The sequence below is a fragment of the Neofelis nebulosa genome, chromosome 4, assembly GCF_028018385.1.
Source record: "Neofelis nebulosa isolate mNeoNeb1 chromosome 4, mNeoNeb1.pri, whole genome shotgun sequence".
Lineage (NCBI taxonomy): Eukaryota > Metazoa > Chordata > Mammalia > Carnivora > Felidae > Neofelis > Neofelis nebulosa.
The window spans coordinates 71,168,770-71,190,807 of NC_080785.1; the positions used below are offsets into that span (position 1 = coordinate 71,168,770).

General features: G+C 39.3%; 1 protein-coding gene across 1 annotated transcript in view; it reads left to right on the forward strand.

The window, feature by feature from the left end:
* Positions 1-14,251, forward strand: part of PON2 (paraoxonase 2) — a 28,431-nt gene extending 14,180 nt beyond the window's left edge. Inside the window, exons 3-9 of the mRNA XM_058725027.1 lie at positions 1,697-1,752; positions 6,944-7,109; positions 7,646-7,772; positions 9,249-9,449; positions 12,028-12,109; positions 12,851-12,979; positions 13,617-14,251. Coding sequence (XP_058581010.1) covers positions 1,697-1,752; positions 6,944-7,109; positions 7,646-7,772; positions 9,249-9,449; positions 12,028-12,109; positions 12,851-12,979; positions 13,617-13,775 — 920 coding nt within the window. The 3' untranslated portion in view covers positions 13,776-14,251. The remainder of the gene's footprint in view (positions 1-1,696; positions 1,753-6,943; positions 7,110-7,645; positions 7,773-9,248; positions 9,450-12,027; positions 12,110-12,850; positions 12,980-13,616) is intronic.
* Positions 14,252-22,038: the final 7,787 nt, after the last annotated feature.

Genomic DNA, 22,038 nt, shown 5'->3' on the forward strand with positions numbered 1-22,038 from the left:
AAAGCAGGCTTCAGACTCTGACCTGTCAGCACAGAGCCCAACGTGGGGCTCAAACCCACAAACTGTGAGACCTGAGCCGAAGTCAGATGCTTATCCAACTGAGCCACCCAGGCACCCCACAACAAATTTTATTTAATTGACTTCCTACTAAATGGGTCTAGAAGGCAAAACTTGGACTGACATGTGCATGTGAGTGTGTGTGTATGTTTGTGTTTACATATACATACATGTGGCATAGAGTCCCCTGGTCCCTGCTCATTACCAGTTGAGAACCCTGGGATTAGAGTCTAGTGATTCTTAACTTTTTGGGGCTATTGAAGACCTTTTGTTCAACCTGCTGAAAGCCAAGGTTGATCCTTTTCATAGGATTTCTCAGCCATACATCCAGGTGCCATTTTTCATTGCATAGAATTTCAACCAGTTCATAGATTCTGGAACCCATTTGTGGCTCCTTAGGAATCCACAGACCAGGCTAAGAACTCCTCCATCATTCCATGCTTAAAGCATGTGTATGTGTGTGTGTGTGTGTGCATATATATGTATATATGTGTGTATATATATATATATATATATATATACACACACACACACACACACACACACGCACACTCACACATATATCTTCTTGCCAAGGAACAGGCATTGCATGTATTCATGATTGCAGTCTTCTTTACAAAGTGAAGTTCCTGGCATTTGTATTTTCTTTTGCTTTTCTCCACTGTGATAGAGCCGGCGACACTGGAGGCAACCAACCAAATGCAAACTCATGAATCAAAACCAAAATGGCTGCATAGATGCTGTTTGTTTTTGACAACCTAGAAATAATCTTGGAGAAATCCTTTGGAGAGGTCTTAAAGGGGAAGATTGGATTTTGTGGACTCAAAGAATGTGTCATGATTTGGCTTAATCTAAGCCATTTTTATTCCTCTTTTCTTGTGTTTGGGTCTATTATCTGTCTGCAGAATTTACACAGTGAGACCACTGGGAAGGTCTTATGTCTAATTATTTGCTGTGCTGTGTGGAGTGCACTGAAGACAATCAATAAACAATCAATAGTAATTGTAGCCTGCTCAGAGACAACCGTTAGAAGATTCAGCTGGCTTAGGTGCATGGTATTTTTCATTAATTTTCTTTTGCTAGTTGTTTTCTGTAGTTTAAAGCCTAAATTTAAAGATTAAATGGAAAGCTTTCTTTGCTTATGAGAACAACCAGACATTGTTTTTAAAAGAGGGAATATATAATCCCAGGTGCTTTATCTCTGTTAATGAGAGAAATGTCTGTGTTTGCTTCAGATTGAATGAGCAGAGAAAGGGACAAGGATATTTGCATGGTTAAATGACTATGAGCCCTTCACTCTGAAAGTAATATTCCCCTGATGTCAATTACTTTTGTACAGACATCTGGATGTTTATCATAAGAGTGTACAGATGTCAGCTTTTTCTGTATTATATCTGGAAGTGTGGTGATTACTTGACTTTGATTTGAGTAAACATAAAATATCTAACATTTAAAGTTAGAGGTTCACTGCAGGAAGGGATTTCGATGGATGTGTATTAAAGAGAGTGCTTCCTCAGAAAAAATTGGAACTATTCCTAAAAATTCAGGCACTGGTAAAGTAAAGAAAGTCCCTATTGTGCTGTATCTAACAAATAATGGAATTTGAACATAATGTTTATCTGTTTTCTTGGACTTCCAGAGGCTGGCGCAGATGATATTGACATACTTCCCAATGGTCTGGCTTTCTTTAGTGTGGTGAGTATCTCCTTCTTTCCCCAGTCTCAGTGGAGGATGTCCAAGAGAGTTTGACGAGGCCTACAGGACAGGAACTTGTTTTTTTAATTCCTCACTTTCAAAACTATGTTTTGAACAAAAAAGACCATGTAAACGAGGTTTGGGAAAATGTCTTCAAGCTTATCTAAATGTAGAGATAAACAAGTCTTTGCCAGTTGATGAACTGCTCTTTACGTGCCTACTGCATTGCACTAAAATATTCCAATGCAATCTGTGTTTCAGAAGTTTGTTATTAAAAAGGATATTTTGGGCATTATTATGGATATTCCATACTACATTATGTTCTTTTAAATATAGCACCCATCAGGGCGCCTGGGTGGCTCAGTCAGTTAAGCATCTGACTTCAGCTGAGGTCATGATATCACAGTCTGTGAGTTCCAGCCCTACGTCGGGCTCTGTGCTGACAGCTCAGCGCCTGGAGCTGCTTTGGATTCTGTGTCTCCCTCTCTCTCTGTGTCCCTCCCCTGCTCATGCTCTGTCTGTCTCTCTCTCAAAAATAAATAAACATTAAAAATAAATAAATAAAATAAATGAATAAAGCATCTATCTTTCTTTCCATTAGATCCTCCATTTTAAGCTTATACTCTTGCTGTTATTGTTTATTTTCAAACACTATACCAACTTTCCCAGACGAAGGCTTTTTTTCTTTTTCTAGTTTCTTTCTTTTTCCCACTGAATAGCCTGTCATAAGTGGAAAATAATCAACTGAGTTTATTTATAACCTTCACTTTTGCCTTCATTCCTAGAAGATGAAAAATAGTCACGTTTCTGGGTATACAGTAGAAAGTCTTTAAAATTGACTGTGTTCTGACCTTCACCAGTAGCCTCTAACTGGAAAACTTTGTAAGTGGGAGATGAGGAAGTTCTGATCACCCTTCTTCCCTGGCTTGGGTGCCAGTGACTGTCTGTGGCATTTTTGTGGGTTTGGTTTTTCTTAAATTTTTTTTTTAACGTTTTTATGTATTTTTGAGACAGAGAGAGACAGAGCATGAATGGGGGAGGGGCAGAGAGAGAGGGAGACACAGAACCGGAAGCAGGCTCCAGGCTCTGGGCCATCAGCCCAGAGCCCGACGCGGGGCTCGAACTCACGGACGGTGAGATCATGACCTGAGCTGAAGTCGGACGCTTAACCGACTGAGCCACCCAGGCGTGGTTTTTCTTGAGAAAGATGTATCAGATTAAAAACAATTTTTTTTTAATGTTTGTCTATTTTTGAGAGAGAGAGAAAGAGAGAGAGACAGAGTTCAAGCAGAGGAGGGGCAGAGAGAGAGGGAGACACAGAATCCCAAGTAGGCTCCAGTCTCTGAACTGTCAGCACAGAGCCCGACGTGGGGCTTGAACCCACAAAGTGCGAGATCATGACCTGAGCTGAAGTCAGATGCTTAACCGACTGAGCCACCCAGGTGCCCCAAGACGTATCAGAATTTGAAGGCAGCCTGTAATGATTCTGTTCCCTCTCAGCATCCTTCGTTTTCAGGCTCTGAGACTCTGATGTGGAAACCATAGAGGGACTTTTGAAGAGTCACAGCACTAATAAAACAGTTGTGAGAGGTATGGGAAAGCTGAGAGAACTTGGCTTAGAGGAGAATGAGGGTTAGAACACTCTTCAGGTTCCTGATAGTTTTTAGGTGAAAGACTGAACAGTTGGTTGTTACCACTGAGGGGAAAAAAGAAACATTGTAGGCTTTGGCAGACACACTAATATTTATATGAAATTTAAAAAATACAGTTTCAAAAGACAAGTTTTATTTAATTACCTACACAGAATGAGTAAAATGCTATTTCTAGTAGGTCTCTGGGTTGTTTGTTTAGAAGCACATGCTTGCACATATGTCTATAGGCTTAGGAGAAAACACTGGGATTCCTCATCAAAATTATTCATAACTACAGGCGCAAAAATCCTGAGGAAAGTAGAAAGCACTGAGGTGTATGTGTGCTTGTGTGTGTGTGTGTATGTTTCTTTTTGGTTTTTGTTTTTTTTGTGTTTGTTGTTGGTGTTGGTTTTTTGTTTTTTGTTTTTTGTTTTGCAAAGGACGTGTTCTCAGAGATTTGTGTAATCCAGAACTCACCTGTTTCAAGATCTCAGCCCCCATAGGAATAAATCTGAATTAGGAGGAGTAAGGTCTCCAAGCACATAAATCTATAGCCATTTTCACTAAGGGGCTTAGAATAATCATAAGGATCTTGTAAGCATGTCAACAGAATTTCTTCAGCTTTTTTGTCCTTCCTTGGTGATATGACTGTCTTTTCTTTTTTTCAAATTTAGAAATAATCCCACTTTACTGCTGTTTTTTAAATTACTCAGCATTGTCTCTACTATTTCCCAGAATGCACTTCTTTCTAAATGAGTAACGAGTAATGTGTACCTCATGGCAGCTGTTTGTTCTTCCTCCAAGCATGTTAGCCCATGTAACCCATCCTGTTCCACACTTTGCACAGCTGTGGGTTTGAGGGTTACCTCCAGCCCCACATCACCCTTACTGAAGAATTGTATGACACAGAATAGAATACAAAAAAGATTTAAATGACAATGTGAATGCACTTAACACTATTGAACTCTACACTTAAAATGGTGAAGGTGATCAATTTTGGTATGTATATTTTGCTGCAAGTAAAAGTAAGTAAAACTTTTAAAAAGAGGAAAAAAACAGATTTATGTGATGGGCAATATTAAAATAATCATGAATAGTTATCACCATCCCTGCTTTCTGTGCATTGAAATCATACTCTTGTTTATGGGACAGTGCTCCAAAATAGAAGTGGCACTCCCATGTAGCAATAGTACAATTCCAGTTTTCTGCTTGCTGAGCCTGCCAGCCTTGAAGTTAGAGCATTTTGATAGATTTTTTTTTTTTAATTGGGGAGAATTCCTGTTATGTTCAATTTTGTACACAAAGTGAGACTTAATTTTTGTACACTCTTTTAAACTTGCATAAATTATGACTGAAAAGATTTGAAAGAGAAAAGACCTAGGTCATTTCAGTGGGTCCCCAGAAAACACTGAATAAAAATGCAACAGTTCATTCCTGCTTGAAGGATCCCAGAAAACTAGACATAGAAGGTAATTTCTCTGAAACCTACAGCAAACATCATTCTCAGTGGTGTAACATTACCACTGGTGCTACCTTCCCATAAATGTTTAAAAAAGGGACACAGCACCCCCAAATACTGTGACCATCAGTAATCTACTAGAGCTCTTTTTATTATTTTTTTTTAATTTGAAACAATTTTTTTAAGTTTATTTGCTTACCTGGAAAGAGAGCATGCGTAAGTGAGGTAGAAGCAGAGAGAGAGAATCCCAAGCAGGTTCTGTGCTGTCAGTGCAGAGCCCACGGGGCTTGAACTCACAAACTGTGAGATCATGACCTGAGCTGAAATCAAGAGCAGATGCTTTAACTGACTGAACCACCCAGGCACCCCTCTACTAGAATTCTTAATAACCCAATAAAACAAGAAAAAAATAGGAAGTAGAAAAAAAAGTCAAAACTGCCATAATTTTCAGACATTGTCATTACCTGCTTTTTAAACAATCCAAGAGATTCAACTAACAGACTGTTTGACCTAAGGGGAGAGAGAGTTCAATGAAATGGTTGGATCAGACTATTCAGAATGAACATGTAAAACTCCTCGCCTTCTCATGCACTAGGAAAAAACAAATAGAAAATGCAATAGTCATAAAAATAAAAATAATGTTCCATTCAGAATAACAACTTAATTTCCAAATATTATACAGGAAAATAAATGAGCTATATATATATATATGTGTGTGTGTGTGTGTATATATATATATATGTGTGTGTGTGTGTGTGTATATATATATATATATATGTGTGTGTGTGTATATATATATACACACACACACATATATATATATATAGTCATGTATATATGTATGTTATAAACAAAGCTATAGAGATTAAAAAGTGGTATATTGGTACAGGAATAGGCATGAGTCCCCAGACAGATCAATATATAAACAGGGGTCTAGTACATGATAAAGGCGATAGTTGCAATCAGTGGGAAAAGGACAAACTACCTGCCAGGCACTGCTCCAGGCCCTGGGATCTAGCAGCAAACAAAGGAGGCAAAGTCCTGGCTCATGTTCTAATGGGGAGAGAATGAATATGTGTCAGATGTAGTAGTACTTTTACAAGAAATAAAGGAAGGTGGGGCAGTGGAGAGGGAGAGCCATGCTGAGGGTGTGGTCAGGCTGCCATTTATGTACATGTGAAAATGTATCTATGTCAAATGGCAATAAGTGACCTTTGACAACAGAGATAAAGAATCTAGGAGCCTTAGGTATCTGGTGGGGGGTGGGGGGTAGCGTTCCTAGGCAGACGGAGCAATGGATATAAAGGCCCTGAGGCGAGAATGTGCCTGGTTTGTTCAAAGACCATCAGGGAAGCCAGTGTGGCCAATAGGAGATGGGAGCAGAGACCTAGAGTGTTTGCGGTCGAGGAAGGTGTAGGAGGGTGAGCAGGGCAGATCATACAGGGTCTTTAGTAAATCATAAGAACGTCCACTTTTTAATCTGAGTGAGATGGAGTTTTGGTCAGAGGCATGACATCCTCGGCATAATTTGGATGCTGATGGGAGACCAGTCTTCCATAGGGAAAAGCCAGAAAAAAGCAGAAAGGGCAGTTGTGAGACTGTTGCCACAATTGCGGTGGTGGTTTGGGCCAAAGCAGTCACGGAAAAGGTCAGGAGGAATGTTCACATCTTTATGAAGGGATATATTTTCAAGGTAAAGTCAACAGGATTTCCTGACAGATTGGATCTGGGGTGTGAGACAGGGAGGGGAGTCTTGACTGCAGCCATTCACCAACACTTCAGTCCATATGTAAACTTTCACTTCTCCCATCCTCAACTCTGCCTGGTATCTTCCTGGCCACCAACTTTGTGGTTATCCACTTAAGAGACTATACCCCTGGTCTTGTGCCTCAACTCAGAAAAATCATTTCTTGTTCATCTTGCAGCTCACCAGCCCCCAATTCCTATTTTCCCTATTGTCTCCTCTCTGCTTTCTTGCCATTTGTAGCTTTAATACCACCACCTTTAATCAAAGGATCTATTTATCTTTTATGTATACTGCCCATTTTAGCCCATAAACACACTTAAGCCTCTATTTAACTTTTTCCTCTGTTTTGAAAAGGGTTTAAAATGTCCAGGACTCCACAGCTTTTCCCCAGATAAGCCTGGAGGGATACTAATGATGGATCTAAAAGAAGAAAACCCGAGGGCACTGGAATTAAGAATCAGCCGTGGGTTCAATTTGGCTTCGTTTAATCCACATGGTATCAGCACTTTCATAGACCACGGTAAGAGCTGATGAGCTACCCACATTAAGAAACTTATCATGGTTTGCAAATGACTGTGGAACATAGATTTGGATCATTTGTATAGTAAGAGAAGAACAATTAACTCATGAATTATTTCTGTATTCTTCATACAAATAAGTTGATCATTTGCCTCTCCAGCTAGCAGCAACTTAGGCTGCATTTGAAATTTCTAACAGTTAACACCTGAGAGAATGTTTAGATTTCATAACCTTTTTCACAGACCTATGATTATTGCATTAAAAGAGAGCTATATTTCTGAATTCAACTATAAACAGATTATTCATGAATTCTGTATATGGAGTGGGAAACACTCTTTCTTAAAGGTCAGGGGACCAACGATCAGAAATAACACCAGCCAGACAGTGATGGGAAAGAAGGGGAAGAAGAATGATGCTAGGTCGTCTAACAGTTTATACATTCAACCTTTCCTCGCCTGTGGTATTTAAATGTCAGTGTCTGCCCAGAGGTCCTATGGTTATGTCTTGTAAATTAACTCTGTTCTTTCAATTCTTTAGATGACACAGTTTATCTCTTTGTTGTAAACCACCCAGAATTTAAGAATACAGTGGAAATTTTTAAATTTGAAGAAGAAGAAAATTCTCTTTTGCACCTAAAAACTGTCAAACATGAACTTCTTCCAAGGTACTCAGTCCCTTTGTTCATTCTCTGATTTATCTCTGGCATTTCCGTATATTCCCCACGATGGTCCTTCTCAGCCTTGAGAAGAGGTAAAATACATGTACATATACGCATACATAAATATGTGCGTGTGTAGCTTCCTTGTAGAGCAGGGAAAGTCATTGGCGCTCATAATAATCAGTGCTCTGTGAGGATTCCCTTGAGAAATGGTAAAACACTGGATTACAGGGGAGATGCTCTTCAGGGCCATCTTGGGAGTAGAAGACAAACCTCACTGTTTTTCCTGCTGTCACCTTCCATTTCAGATGACTCATCATCCAAATACTAATAGTTGTCCTGCCAAGGAGGAGTGGCCTGGTTTAAATGAAGTCTGTGTGCTTTGTATGGGACTGATACAGTGTGCTTTCACAGGGGTAGTGCTAGCTGTGGGCTAATGGCTCCACAGAACTGGAGGGGTACAAACTGGAAGTGCATCGCTCCTACTTCCCAAAGATACAGCCAGTTGATAATGTGGCCAAAAGAGAATCATGTGTATCATCCCAGCCTAGCTTGCCTTAGCCTACTGCTTCTTTTAAGTCTGAACTTGATGCATATTTTTAATTTCTCAATCCCTGTCTAGGACTTATGCATGGAACTTCCTATCATTCTTCCAAAAATACACCTCATGATAAGTAGGAGCAGAAATACTGTCCAGGCAGCCTCTGTATCATGGTACTCTTTCAGAAAGAGGGGACTCACCTTCCCTGTAGCTCTGTTTTCCATTTAACAAAGAAGAAAGAGGCTCCTTCAGAAATTTTTGCATAGGGTAATTGGAATTTAAATTTAATAACACCCTTGCCTAACTAGTTTTAAAAATGTAATTGTTTTTTGCGTATAAATCTCTCACCTGAAGCATTTTACTATGGCAGTTTCATCATCCGCCTCTCTGCAAGTGTTTATCGAGTGCTCACTAGTCTCGGCAGGTCAGCTTTGTGAGTCCGGTAGAAATTGAACAGTCGGCCTTTACTTTGACTAATCACTAGGCAGAGCAATACAGGAAAATCTAGCAACTGAGTAAATGGAAGCTAGGTAAATGTTATTGATGGCCTAACCAGCTCACCAGCCAATGAGGTTCTACCCAGCTCTGTACCATAGACAGCTGTGTCCTTTCATACTGTTGTTAAACCCTACATTTCTTGCTGTCAAAAAACATACCCTGTTGGCACCAAGTTCTCTTTTCTTTTATAATAGTCCTGCCATAATTGCTAAATGACCTGTCTTCAGATTACCTGTTATCATACAAAACTGTTCTCTGAAAAAATGATATTATAGTAGATTGCATGTGACTGCAGCCATTTGATTTTAGCTGAGCTTTTCCTGGGAAGGCTCGTACCAAAAAGTTTGAAGTACATATTGTGTACACCTTCTAGAGACTTAATCTTTAGTATGGAGACCAACTGGCTTGTTATTTTCTCTCACACATTATTTTTTCTCTTTCAGTGTGAATGATATCATAGCTGTTGGACCGGCACATTTCTATGCCACCAATGACCACTATTTCTCTGATCCTTTCTTAAAGTATTTGGAAACATACTTGAACTTACACTGGGCAAATGTTGTTTACTACAGTCCAGAAGAAGTTAAAGTGGTAGCAGAAGGGTTTGACGCAGCAAATGGGATCAATATTTCACCTGATAAAAAGTATGATTCTTTATTAGAGTATCTTCATTTCTCCTTAGTCGTGGTGCTGGGCCAAATTCTTCACTTTGCTTTTGTTTTTTCCCTAGTGTAAAAAGCTTTCTTGATATTATTTCGGTGTATGGTATTTGTATGTATATTATAGACATATATATGTGTGTGTGTGTGTGTGTGTGTATTATGTATTTACGTACAATATCTAAATTTTGGTATATATCATTGTAGAACTTAATTTTATAAATGCAAATTTTTTATGAAGTGGGACCATATTTACATAAACATATTAAAGTATGAGGTATGGGTTTCCTTTAAATAAATATGTCTTTGTTTTATTGGCTGTATATTATTCCATTATAGGCATGATCCTAAACTAATTAAACCAATTATCTGTTAATGGATATGCAGGAGGCTTTTTCTCTGTTGTTTTTTTTTTTTAAATAAAAAGTACTTTGTATTTCTCATTTACCACTGAAGCTTCTCCAGCTATTTTTTAAGTATTTATTTTATAGCTTATTTATTTATTTTGAGAGAGAGAACAAGCATGAGTGGGGGCGGGGCAGAGAGAGGGAGAGAGAGAGAGAATCCCAAGCAGGCTGCACTTTGTCAGCATTCCTCCAGATATTTTTAAGGAACAGCCCCCTAAGTGAGCATTACAGCAAGATCCACCTTCAGGTTTGGGGATGATACAGAGAGACCTGGGTTCAAATGCCAGCTGGGCACTGGCTAAATGTAGTGCTATGAACCCTTCCTCTTTCCACATTTGTACAAGTGTTTCTATAGAACAAACCCCTCAGAATAGAACCACTTACTCAAGGAGTGATCCCTTTAAATGTTACCTTGTATAGATTTTGCCAAATCGCCCCCCCCCCCACCGAGTTATCTCACTGTTTCTATGTGTCCAACCATCACATACAGAAAGGATATTAAGTTTTATTAACTTTCCCATTTACTCCCTGAGCACACTGAACAATTTACTACAAATATAACAGGAAAGAAATTTGGCATTCCTTGGCAACTAAAATGTCATTTTTCATGACACAATTTCTGCTTTTGATTACAGAAAATGAATGTGGAATCATTGTAACTCTCCTGTGAAATCTGTTGTTCTCCCCAACTCTTATCTTTCCATTATGAGAATCAGACTTTCCAGCACCCAAGCTACAAACAATACTAATAAAAGAGGATTCAGCTCTAACTCCTTCTCTTTCACCTTCCTATCCACTGGGGCTTCTGCCCTCATTCGAGTCCCCTTTCCTTTCCCTCTGACACCTGCCTGGTTTAGGTTCTCAGTCTCTCTGGCTAGCGTATTAGACTTCCTTCCAACTTGTTTTCAGTCTACTTCCATTTTTTGCATTGGTGTTAGTTTTGTTGTTCTGTATTCCGTTAGCTTTTGAGGCCCTCCAAGAGAGGGGGCTCTGTGTGCTTCCTCTTTGACTCCTGCTGCTGAGCACTGCCAGGTGCAGATCAAATGCACAGTACTTGTTGAATGGAACTGGCCATTTGTTATTATGCCACTTTGTTATTCTAAATATTCAGAGGGACCCAATTGCTTATCAAATCAAGGCAAGCTAAAGGGTTAGACTTTCTTTAATAGGCGAGCTTCAACTTCGCTTTTGAACTGTTTTCATACTTTCCCTGCTTTAGACAAAGAACTCATTATTTTGCAAATATGCCTCTCTCCTTCTTGCCCCTGTGCCTTTGCTCACGTGTTTTCTGCCTAGAAGGTGCTTTGTCCTCATTTCCTCAAATCCCGTCTCTCCTTCCATATCCACTGCAGATGCGTTTCCTTTGTGAAGCCTATGTTCTCAAGAGTTAGATATTTCTTCAGTCTCTAGACCTGAAATATTTTTCACGGTACCGATCATGTTGTATTATTTGTTTAATGTGTACAAACCAGTCTGATCATCCCCACATGCTATGAACTTTTTAGGAAGAGTCTGCCTCTTCTTTATGTCTGTCACAATACTGAGTTCATGGCTTTACACAAGATAATTGCTCAATAGAACAGTTGCCATGGAACAGTCAATTCAATGAGTAAAATTACCGTAAAGGAGTCCATTAATTCACCGTCCTTAGATGTAGACGGATTGTTCTGAATAGATACTTATCTCTCACTCTTAAAATTCTCAATATGCTAATAAATATTTTATCAAATGTGAATGACTATTAATAAGTAATAAAGTGTGTCCTGCTTTGTATATTTCTACATGAAAATGACACCTAGAAATATCAAATTATATTGTGGAATGTAAAAACTTTTTTTCTGGAAGTCAAACATTTGTTTTGTTGTCCTTTCGGCAGCAAATATCACAGATTTTATATTCAAGATAATGTCCTGTATTATTTTTCCCCTTACAAACCTTTCGAAAAATAATTTAAGCAATTCCGGGATTGTTTGTAGCAACAAAGAATTGATTTTGAAAGCGTACTTTTTAAATAAAAATTGACCTTTATCAAGTAGTCCCTGAGGGCCCATCATTGATTAACTTCTTGGCAGGTTATTAAGACTTATTCTTCCATACTGTGTTAACGAAGCTTTATACTGGCACAGAACTCTAACTAGTGTGTCCTTTCTGTGAAGGTACATCTACGTTGCTGATATACTGGCTCATGAAATTCATGTTTTGGAAAAACACCCTAATATGAACTTAACTCAATTGAAGGTAAAATACTTATTTTACATATAATAAGTAGACCTTAATCTATTACACTTTGTAATTACATAGTTATACTATATTGCCACAATGCTTCACTTAGAAGAGACTGTGATGCCAGTGTTGCCATTCTGGGTTTTTAAATATTTCCTGCCTAAACTAGGCAAGTCTCCTGTCCCCAGCAATCACAAGGACTGAGTGATTACACGCAGCAGAGGGTTGGGAGTGATATTTGCATCAGATTTAGAGCCCATTCCGTGCAGTACTGGTAGTACCCAATGAATTCCAATAAGAATTTTCACAATTGAAAAGACTAATAGACGGATTCCACAATGAAGATTTATGCACATTGTCAGCTCTTTCAATAATAAATGAAGGTAGAAATTGGGTTCCACACCATTATTATTTTCTTCCTGCTTGACAACACATATTTTAGATTGATTAAGAATTTCCTATTTTGCTTTGAATGAGTTCCTAGAGCTAACTGATCATTGTGCATCTTTTAAGGGAAAAGGAGTCCATTTTTTAGAGAGATGGATTATCGCCCTAACTTTCTTAATTTCAGGGAAGATGAAAAGTGACTCTAAGCCAGTTTATTAAATTTATTTTAGGCAATATTGGTGCTAAAAGGGTGGAAGCAGGGAGCTGTGTATAATTTTCCCACGTGTAAAGAGGCGAGAAAGGTTAGCCCTAAATGATTTAATCAAGTTTCTCATGTCATTTAGATATTGACGTTTTTTCATTTGGAAGGTACTCAAGTTGGATACACTAGTGGATAATTTATCTATTGATCCTTCCTCGGGGGACATCTTCGTAGGGTGTCATCCTAATGGCCAGAAGCTCTTCGTTTATGACCCAAACAATCCTCCGTCATCAGAGGTTTCTCATATTTTTTAAACCTTAATTTTTCAACTTTAATGACTCAAGTCCTTTTGAACTAATAATACAGTAAGCTGTCACAGGGATGGTCTGTTTAGCCCTTTTAAACCAATAATTCAGTAAACTTATGCAGTGATTTTCTAAGTGCTGTAAGCCAATAATTGGCAGAATTTCACTTATTCAAATACTTTCAGAAAGATAATCTTTTGATGTACTAAATTACGGTGGAAACTAGTCAAAAGGCATTTTCTATAAAGACATGTGCCCTCCTTGTGTGGTATACTGGCAATTTCAAATACCTAGCTTATTGTCAGCTCACCCCATGACATGACTTCTGTTCCTGCTAAAGTAGTGCGAAAGTACTCACATTGGTGTGGAAATATTTCCATTAATGCTCAATTACTATAATAACAGTAAATCCTGTGTTGGCATGTGCAACTAAATGGTTTAAGAAAGTACTTTCTTTGAAGGTTTAAAAAAAAGTACTTTCACTTAAACATTAAAAAGATTGGTAACTGCTGTTTTCAACAGCATGTCCTCTTAATCATTGTGTCATTGTGGAAGACAGGGATTATTGGTGATTGAGTGACATGGGTGTATGGCGGTTCTGTATTCATCTTTTGTATCCCCTGAATAGGTTCTCCGCATCCAGAATATTCTATCTGAGAAGCCTACCGTGACCACTGTTTATGCCAACAACGGATCTGTTCTCCAGGGAAGTTCCGTGGCCTCAGTGTATGATCGAAAGTTGCTCATAGGCACTTTATACCACAGAGCCCTATACTGCGAACTCTAAATTGTACTTTTGGGATACAAGTGTGCTAACTTCTTTTAACAATTAAGTTCCTATGAATTGCTAATTCTGTGGGGATTTAACCATGAAAAGTGGACCTAGAAATGTATGACACGTATAGTTAATTTTATTTTAGCAAGGAAAGCCCCCTTCAGTTCTGATAGCACTTTTAAAATAAAAGGAAAAGGGACAGTGTTGAAAACTGCTGAGTAAAGGAGAGAGAACACAGCTGCTTCCAGTCAACTGGGTACACTGAACAAAATAAGCCTCATCTCTCTGCCTGCCAACTGCCAGAGCATGCGTTCCACTGAAAACAGGGTAGACTGCATTTCCTTAAAATGTGAGTGACCTCAGCTCCAACAGTGTGACCACTGTGACTGTTCAGAACTACTGATAGATAACATTAGGATGTTTTCTACTTACATCTTTGTATACTATTAACAAGTTGGGAGTTAGATTAAAGGCTAACTGAAATCCAAGTTTTGCCTGTTGTTTAATTCTCAAGGCATGTCTGCAGGAGGAGAATGGGAAAGTGGCCGCTTCCTTATGGGGTTTCCTTGGGATCGGCAGGCATGGCAACGTTAATTTCTTTCATTGAAAGCTGAATGTAAATGAGCTCCTTCTTTGAATAAAATGGAACAAAGAATTAACTAAATATTGCAGCTGGAATTCTCAATGAGTATGGAGTATTTCATCAACTCTCTTCTTTAATGGGAGCACACCTGCCTACAAAGGAGAGATGAGAGGTTGGAGCTGGCAGGTCATGGCACCTCCCCATTTGAACACCACTGTGAACTTCACTGGGAGAGATGAAGTCAGCCGTCCAGGGCCAGCCACACGGTCAGTCCTAGAAATGCTAGGGACAGGACCGAGGGTGTCTGCCTCCCAGAGGAAAGTTCTTTCCACTCAGTAAATGTCCGGTTAAAATCATCTTAAGTCCTGGAGAGAGACTTGCATGTGTTTCTACCCACTGTACCCTACCAAGGCACTTTGCCTCTCATACTTTTTTCCCATTGTCAGCATCATTATCATCAAACTATTTGGCAGTTACTCAAATTTGGCAGACAATGCACCAACAATTGTATGTGCATTATCTCATTGAGTCCTGATTACAGTCCTGAGGGAGTAGGTATTGTTATTACATAACTATTAACATTTCACAGGTGTTCAAGGTCATACACCTAGTGAGGGGTGGCTCCCCATCTATTTCTGATGCCAGAGGCTGTACTACAGGAAAAAATAGAAATGTTACCCACTACAGGAAGCTACTGCCATGGAACTAATGGGGATCTCCTTATTTACTCATTTACCTATTGTACAGTTTCTTCTGTTTTTTTTTTTTTTTTTTTTTTTTTAGGTATCAATTTGAGTTATACTTCTTAATGAATCTTTTAATGACTTTTATTTTTTTTAAGTTTATTTATTTATTTTGAGAGAGCAAGAGAGCAAGCACAAACTGGGGAGGGGCAGAGAGAAGGAGAGACAGAATCCCAAGCAGGCTCTGGGCCTTCAGTGCAGAGCCCGAGGTAGGGCTCGAACTCACAAACTGTGAGATCATGATTCAAGCTGATATCAAGTGTCAGATGCTTAACCAACTGAGTCACCCAGGTGCCCCTTAATGACTTAAATGTAAACTGCAAAACTATTCTTAACCTTGGCCTCTGTCTACTTGACCTGTGTTTTTATTTACATTTTAAGGTAGTCTCTTACTCACGTATATTGGAACTAATTCATGCTAAAATAATGATTGTTTTCATTATTCATAAGAAAAAAAAAATAAGTCAACAGATGAATAAAGCAAGATTAAATATTGTTCACTAGAGATCCAAAACCAAGAAGCATATGTTTTGGATGATAACAGTGACTATCTAAAAATATACATTCATGAAAAGTAGAATAGTGTAGGCATAAAATATACTTGTTTTCTGTTGTATTTGCTAGAAATCTTATTTGGGCAAAAGTAAATATAATTGAATAAGCTCATGTATTATTTATCTTAGAAATACAAAGAGAATTTTTAAAATAAATTCCAATTTTGGCCTGTGTGGGCCAGGGATTTTGTTTTATCTAATCACAAAGGCTGCATTTATATATGGTAATCTTACTGTGATCATATATTGAGTTTAACAGTTTGGTGGGTTATTAAGAAGCCGTCATTCAAAGACTGAAACTGCAATTAGGATATGTCGCCACTAGGCGGATCCAGGGCCCATAGGAGTGCGAGTGTTTTCATTCTTTTTAATCTGACATCCTGTGCAGTGACAATAGATATCATTTTGGTTTTTCACAAAACCTGAGCTCTTTTTCAACAGCTAAATGTGAATGTGAACACCTAATACACGAACAAGGGAAATTAAATATAAGCAGTGATACAGTGCTTTTTTTCTCATTGTATATATGGATTATGATTAACTCCTCTAAGGAGTTTGTTGTTGTTTTTTTTTAAGTTTTTTAAACTTTGATTTGCTCAGTTTGAATCCCATCCTGGATTCACAACTTAACTAGGCTGGTGAATGTCTATCCGGCAAAGCAATGAAAAATTAAACAGCACCCACCACTAAACTGTGCATTTCCCCCTCTCTTTAGCTACTCAATAATTGTCATTCCTCACTCGGCTTTTCCACAGAGGGATTTCTTTTTTTTTTCTTAATGTTTATTTATTTTTGAGAAAGAGACAGAGTGCGAATGAGAGGGGCAGAGAGAGAGGGAGATGCAAAATCTGAAGCAGGCTCCAGGCTCTGAGCTGTCAGCATGCACAGAGCATGACTTGGGGCTCAAACTCACCAACCGTGAGATCATGACCAGAGCCAAAATTGGACGCTTAATGGACTGAGCCACCCGGGTGCCCCTTCACAGAAGGATTTCTGAGTGTGGAAGAAGGGTTGAGAGAACCCCAACAGCTCTCTTGGTTTTCTGCTCCTGGTTTTGAGGATTTTTATTCCATAAAGCAGAAGGCAGAGAAGAGGAGAAAAAAAGCCTAATTTTTATTATTGCAAAGAGGATAACTTTCAGTTCACTCAAAGAAGTTTTTTAATACATGGAATGGTGTGGTGTACCCTACCTCCTGTCTCTAGGACCTGTAATATAATAAATTGTTTCTCTGTCTTCCCTTGTGGCCACACTTGGCTGACCACTTCATAAAAGAATATGAAACGATTTACTTTGCCTCTTTTTCTTTCCCCTTCCCCTTCCCTCCCTCCTATCTTTTCTGTTGTCCTTCCCTTCTTCCCTCCTAAAAATATATCCCCGCTGCCACCGCCACCCACCACCAACCTTGAATGTAAGCCCCTTGAAGGCAAGGGTATCGTGTCCACAATATGTCTTCAGTGCTAAGCAGGTATAAGGCTCATCAGATACTACTCAATGTGAACGACAAGAAATGTTCCTTCCTTGTCTCCAATCTCCCACAAGTTAAATTCAATGGAGGTGAACACACCATTCCAGAGCACAAGTTAAATTGAGTGGATGTGAATACATCTGGTGTTCCATCACAGCACAGTATTACATGTGATCTGTAATTCTTTGAAACAAATGTTCACATTGACATGGGAAGCAGTAGGAATAGCAGCACCCCCACATCCTGTTTGTTCATGAATTTCATCCAAAATATGGGTCATTTGTTTTCATAGACATTTCTTCTTACATGTCAAAGATCAAGCTGATATAAAAAGGTACACATTGAGAAATCTCTTCCTGTCCCATCTGCTCCATTTACAGGAACCTATTTATTAGTTTCTCATGTCTATCTTTCCAACGTTTTAAACAAGATTTTATTTTTAAGTAATCTCTACATCCAACGTGGGGCTCGAACTCACAACTGTGAGATCAAGAGTTACACGCTCCACTGACTGAGCCAGCCAGATGACCCTCTTTCTAATACATAAATACAAGCAGATACAAATATATATTCTTATTTTTCCCCTTTACTTCACAGAAGGTAGCAGACTACCCTGGGGTCTGCATATTCCCTTTACCTAAGGATAATTTTTGGACATGTTTTCATATCATTACAAAGAGAACTTTGCTAATTCTTTTTTATAGCTGCCTCGTATGCCCTTGTTTACTTAACCAGTCCAGTTGTTTACTATTACAAACAATGCTGCAAAAAGCAATCGTGTGCATGCCTTATTTTGTACGTGTGCAGATATATCTATGGAATAAATTTCTGAAAGTGAATCAAAAGGCGTAAAAACTGGGTTGAAGTCTAATTTCATTTGAGTGTGTGATAGATATTCATAACTCACTATAAGAATTACAGCATTTTGCAATGTATAAGAATTCCCCCCAAAGCATCACCAGTAGGTTTTGTTGTCAAACTCTCAAATGTTTGCAAAAGTGATATCTTAATCTGTTTTAATTTTCATTCTTTTATTACAAGTGAATTTAAGCACATTTTCAAATATTTAAAGAGATTTGTATTTTTCTGTGAACTCTTTTTTTCTTTTAGGATGTTGATTTTTTTAAAAAATGAAGTCCTAGGAGTTCTTCATGTATAAAGGATGGAAATATTTTTCCAGTTCATAACTGTAACATATCAGTTATGCAATTCTTGATAGGGTTTGGAAGCACAAGAAAATGATGCTTCTCATTAGAGCAGAAAGCAGTACCCAAGTTCTCAAGCTCATGGAACCCAGTTGTCCCATTTCTGCAGAAATCTGCAGAAATTCAGCTAATGTAATAATAAACAAATGTATTTTAACAATAAACAATAAATTGGACAATCCAGAGCCTGAGGGTGATGATCATGATAAACATGACTTTTTTTGCTCTACATTGGAAGAAAACTCAAAAGATTTTTCCTATGATATCATAATGGAAATTGTAGCTTTCAACGGACTCTGTGTTTTTCTATCAATATTGCTCCTGCACTCTGGTCCCCGTATCCAAAATGGATAACCCTCTCCACTAGATTCTCCACGCCTAGGCACTTTCCTTAACTTGTCCCTGTCCTTCACCATCCCTCTGCACACAGCCAACCAGTTGCCAATACTATCAGCCCCCCTTCCCAAATATTTCTCAAATCCACACAATTCTCAGGACATTAGGAACTAATTCATCCCCACTGCTTCTCCAATTACTTCTCCAAGGCCACCAGGTGCTCTGCCTGCCTCCAAGAGGGGTAAGCCCCTTACCCCTCCTTAATCCATTCTTATTGCAGAGTGATGTTTCTAAAACACCTACTGGGTCATGTCACTCCAGTGGCTTCCCACTACCCTCTAGGATTTAATTTGAGTTTCCTAACTTGGCCTACAAGGCCCTTCCAACCTCTCTGGATTCAATTCTTACCATCTTCCTCATAGTCCCTTTTGCTTCAGCCCAATGGTCCTCAAAGTGTGGTCTCCAGACCAGTAGCATCAACATTATATGCAAGCACGTTAGAAATACAAATTCTACTACCCCAAATCTAACAAATCACAAACTCTGGGGCTGGAGCTTAGCAATCTGTGTTTTAACAAGCCCTCCAAGTAATTCTTATCACTTTCAGAACCACTGCTCTATCCTTACTGGACTTACCTCATTCCAGTTCTAATTCCCCAGTACTTTGCAAATACCATGTCGTCTTTCTATGGGCCTCACCACCCCTTTTGCCTGACTAACTCGTACTTCTGGTCATACAGTCAATCTCACCCACTGTCATGTAGTACGGTCCAGTAAACTCAAGGCTCAAACCTAAATCTGTCACACACAAATGTCTATTACCAACAAGGCACGACAATTGTCCTATCATCTGTTGTTCTGTAAATTCATTAAAGATCCAGCTCTGTCCTCTGTATCTCAACAAGCATGTGACAGAAAGGTTTAGTCTGAGGCAAAGTTTCAAAAGGAGGATTCAACTAACCTCAGATCAAAAAGCAGAATCTTCCTTGTCAATAGGGCACACAATAATGTTCTAGAGTCAGTGCTATGGTCTTAACATTTGTGTCTCCCCAAACTTCCAATGTTGAAATCCTAACTGCCAAGGATATAGTATTAGGAAGTGGGGCCCTTGGGAGGTGATTAGGCTATGAGGGTGCAGCCCTCATGAATGGGACTAGAGCCCTTATAAAAGAGGTCCCACAGAGCTCCCTTACCCATTCCACCATTTTAGGACACAGAAAAATGACCACAGTCTGGGAAGTGGGCTCTCACCTGACAATGAATTTGCTTGTGCCTTGGTTTTGGACTTCCAAGTCTCCAGAACTATGTGAAATAAATGCCTGCTGTTTATATAAGCCATTTCACTCATGCTTTTCTTGTTATAGCAGTCCAAATGGACTAAGACAGCCACATACCCCTACCTCTGCCTAAAGTGAAGAATTTGAAACCAAACTATAGATGACACAGGACCTGCAATAAATTGCTCAAGAATACGCCTCTTTCCTTCTCCCTGTCTTCATGCTATGCTGGGAGGCAGCAAGCACAGTGATAAGGAACATGTACTCTAGAGTCACTGGACCCGAGTCCAAATGGAATCTCTGACCCTTCTCAGTTATTTTACCTTAAGCAAGTTATTACTCAGCCTCTCTAGGTATCACTTTCCTTATTTGTAAAATGAGGATGATAAGAGATAATGTGATATAGCATGCAAAAATGCTGAGCACATAGGACAAGTATTACTATTTCATCATCCACTCTCTTTCTTTTTATGTTCCCAATTTTTCCTTCTGCCAAGTCCAAGTCTTGCACCCATCCTTCTAGTCAGTTTTAAAGAGTATCTGTTAAGTACACCGTTGTGAGGCTGGCACTGGAAAACCCAGTGATCAATGGGATGGGGGTCTACCCCACAATGAGCCTACACTCCCAGGTGGAGGTTCAGACTTAATTGATGGTTAGTGTTTATTGACTTCTTACAATGTACCAAGTGTGGTGTTGAGCACTTTGCACTCATCAGGACCTTTGACTTTAAGCTATCTAGGAGGCAGATACTCTTTTATAGAAGAGGAAATCTGCAGCATAAAACAGTTAGTGGGGCACCTTATGCAATCACGGATGCAAACCCAGGCAGCTTGAGCCCCAAGACTTGCAGGCATTCTTGTGTCACACGTATTGACCCCTCAACTTGGGGAGCATTCCTTTCTTTCTCTCTCACCTCCTAAATCCTTATGAAAACACCATTAAATTTTTCCTCAGCTTGGACTCTTAAAATTAATCATCTTAAAAATAATTATCTTATTCATACAACTCTAGACGTTACAGCACTCCTTCAGGTTAGCCCTTCTTCCACAGCTTTGATAGAAGCAGCACCGTGATGGGCACAGGCTCTGCAGCCAACTGCCTGACTGCCGCTCACCAGCTGTGGGACCTAGGGCAAGTTACACAGCCACTCTGTGCTGTAATTTTCTCACCTATTACACCGGGATAATGTTAACAGCCTCAGAGGTTGTCCAGAGAATTAAAAGAGTTAACAAAGGTAAAGTACTAAGTTCAATGCAAGGCACATAGTAGGTGCAGCATAAGTGGTAGCATTGTTATTCATACCATAATTACGTATTCATGCTGTAATCATGTGTCCCATAGATCAGGGACCAACTTTTCTTTTCTTAACATCTCCAGTTCTGGTAAATCTTGTTCTCAGTTGAACTCAATAGAGCCATTCTTTCTTTCTTTTTTTTTTTTTTTTTTTAATTTTTTTAATGTTTATTTATTTTTGAGAGAGAGCGCGAGAGAGCAGGGAATAGCAGAGAGAAAGGGAGACACAGAATCTGAAGCAGGGTCCAGGCTCCCAGCTGTCAGCCCAGAGCCCGACGCGGGGCTCGAACTCACTGACGGTGAGATCATGACCTGAGCCGAAGTCGGACGCTCAACCGACTGAGCCCCTAGAGCCATTATTTCTTTCTCTTGGTAAATAAAAACAGATTACGCTCAAAGATGCACTTTTTGCCCTGTCCTAACGCCTAGGAAAGTCTTCCCCAGCTCCAGTCAGCCCCTCTCCTTCCAACCTAATCTTCATTACAAGAGGGGAAAATTCATTCCTCTCGTGGCAGGAACTCAAGACCCAGCAGAAAGAAGAATCAAGGAGTCTTTTGAAAGGCTAACTTCCCAAAGAAACTCTTTTTCCCTTCTCCACTTTGGGCATCTTCTTGTTACCGATTTATTTCTTTTCCTTCACTTCTGATGTTCTTTATCCCATCAATGATGGGGATACGGACAGTCACAAATCCACCCAGTCATAAACGGAACTGCGCACCCACCATATTCAGCATTCTGAGACAGGGCACAAAGGCCAGGAAATAAGGCCCGGTGCCCCAAACCCTGAAGAAGGGTGAGTTAAAGCTCATCGCTTCGA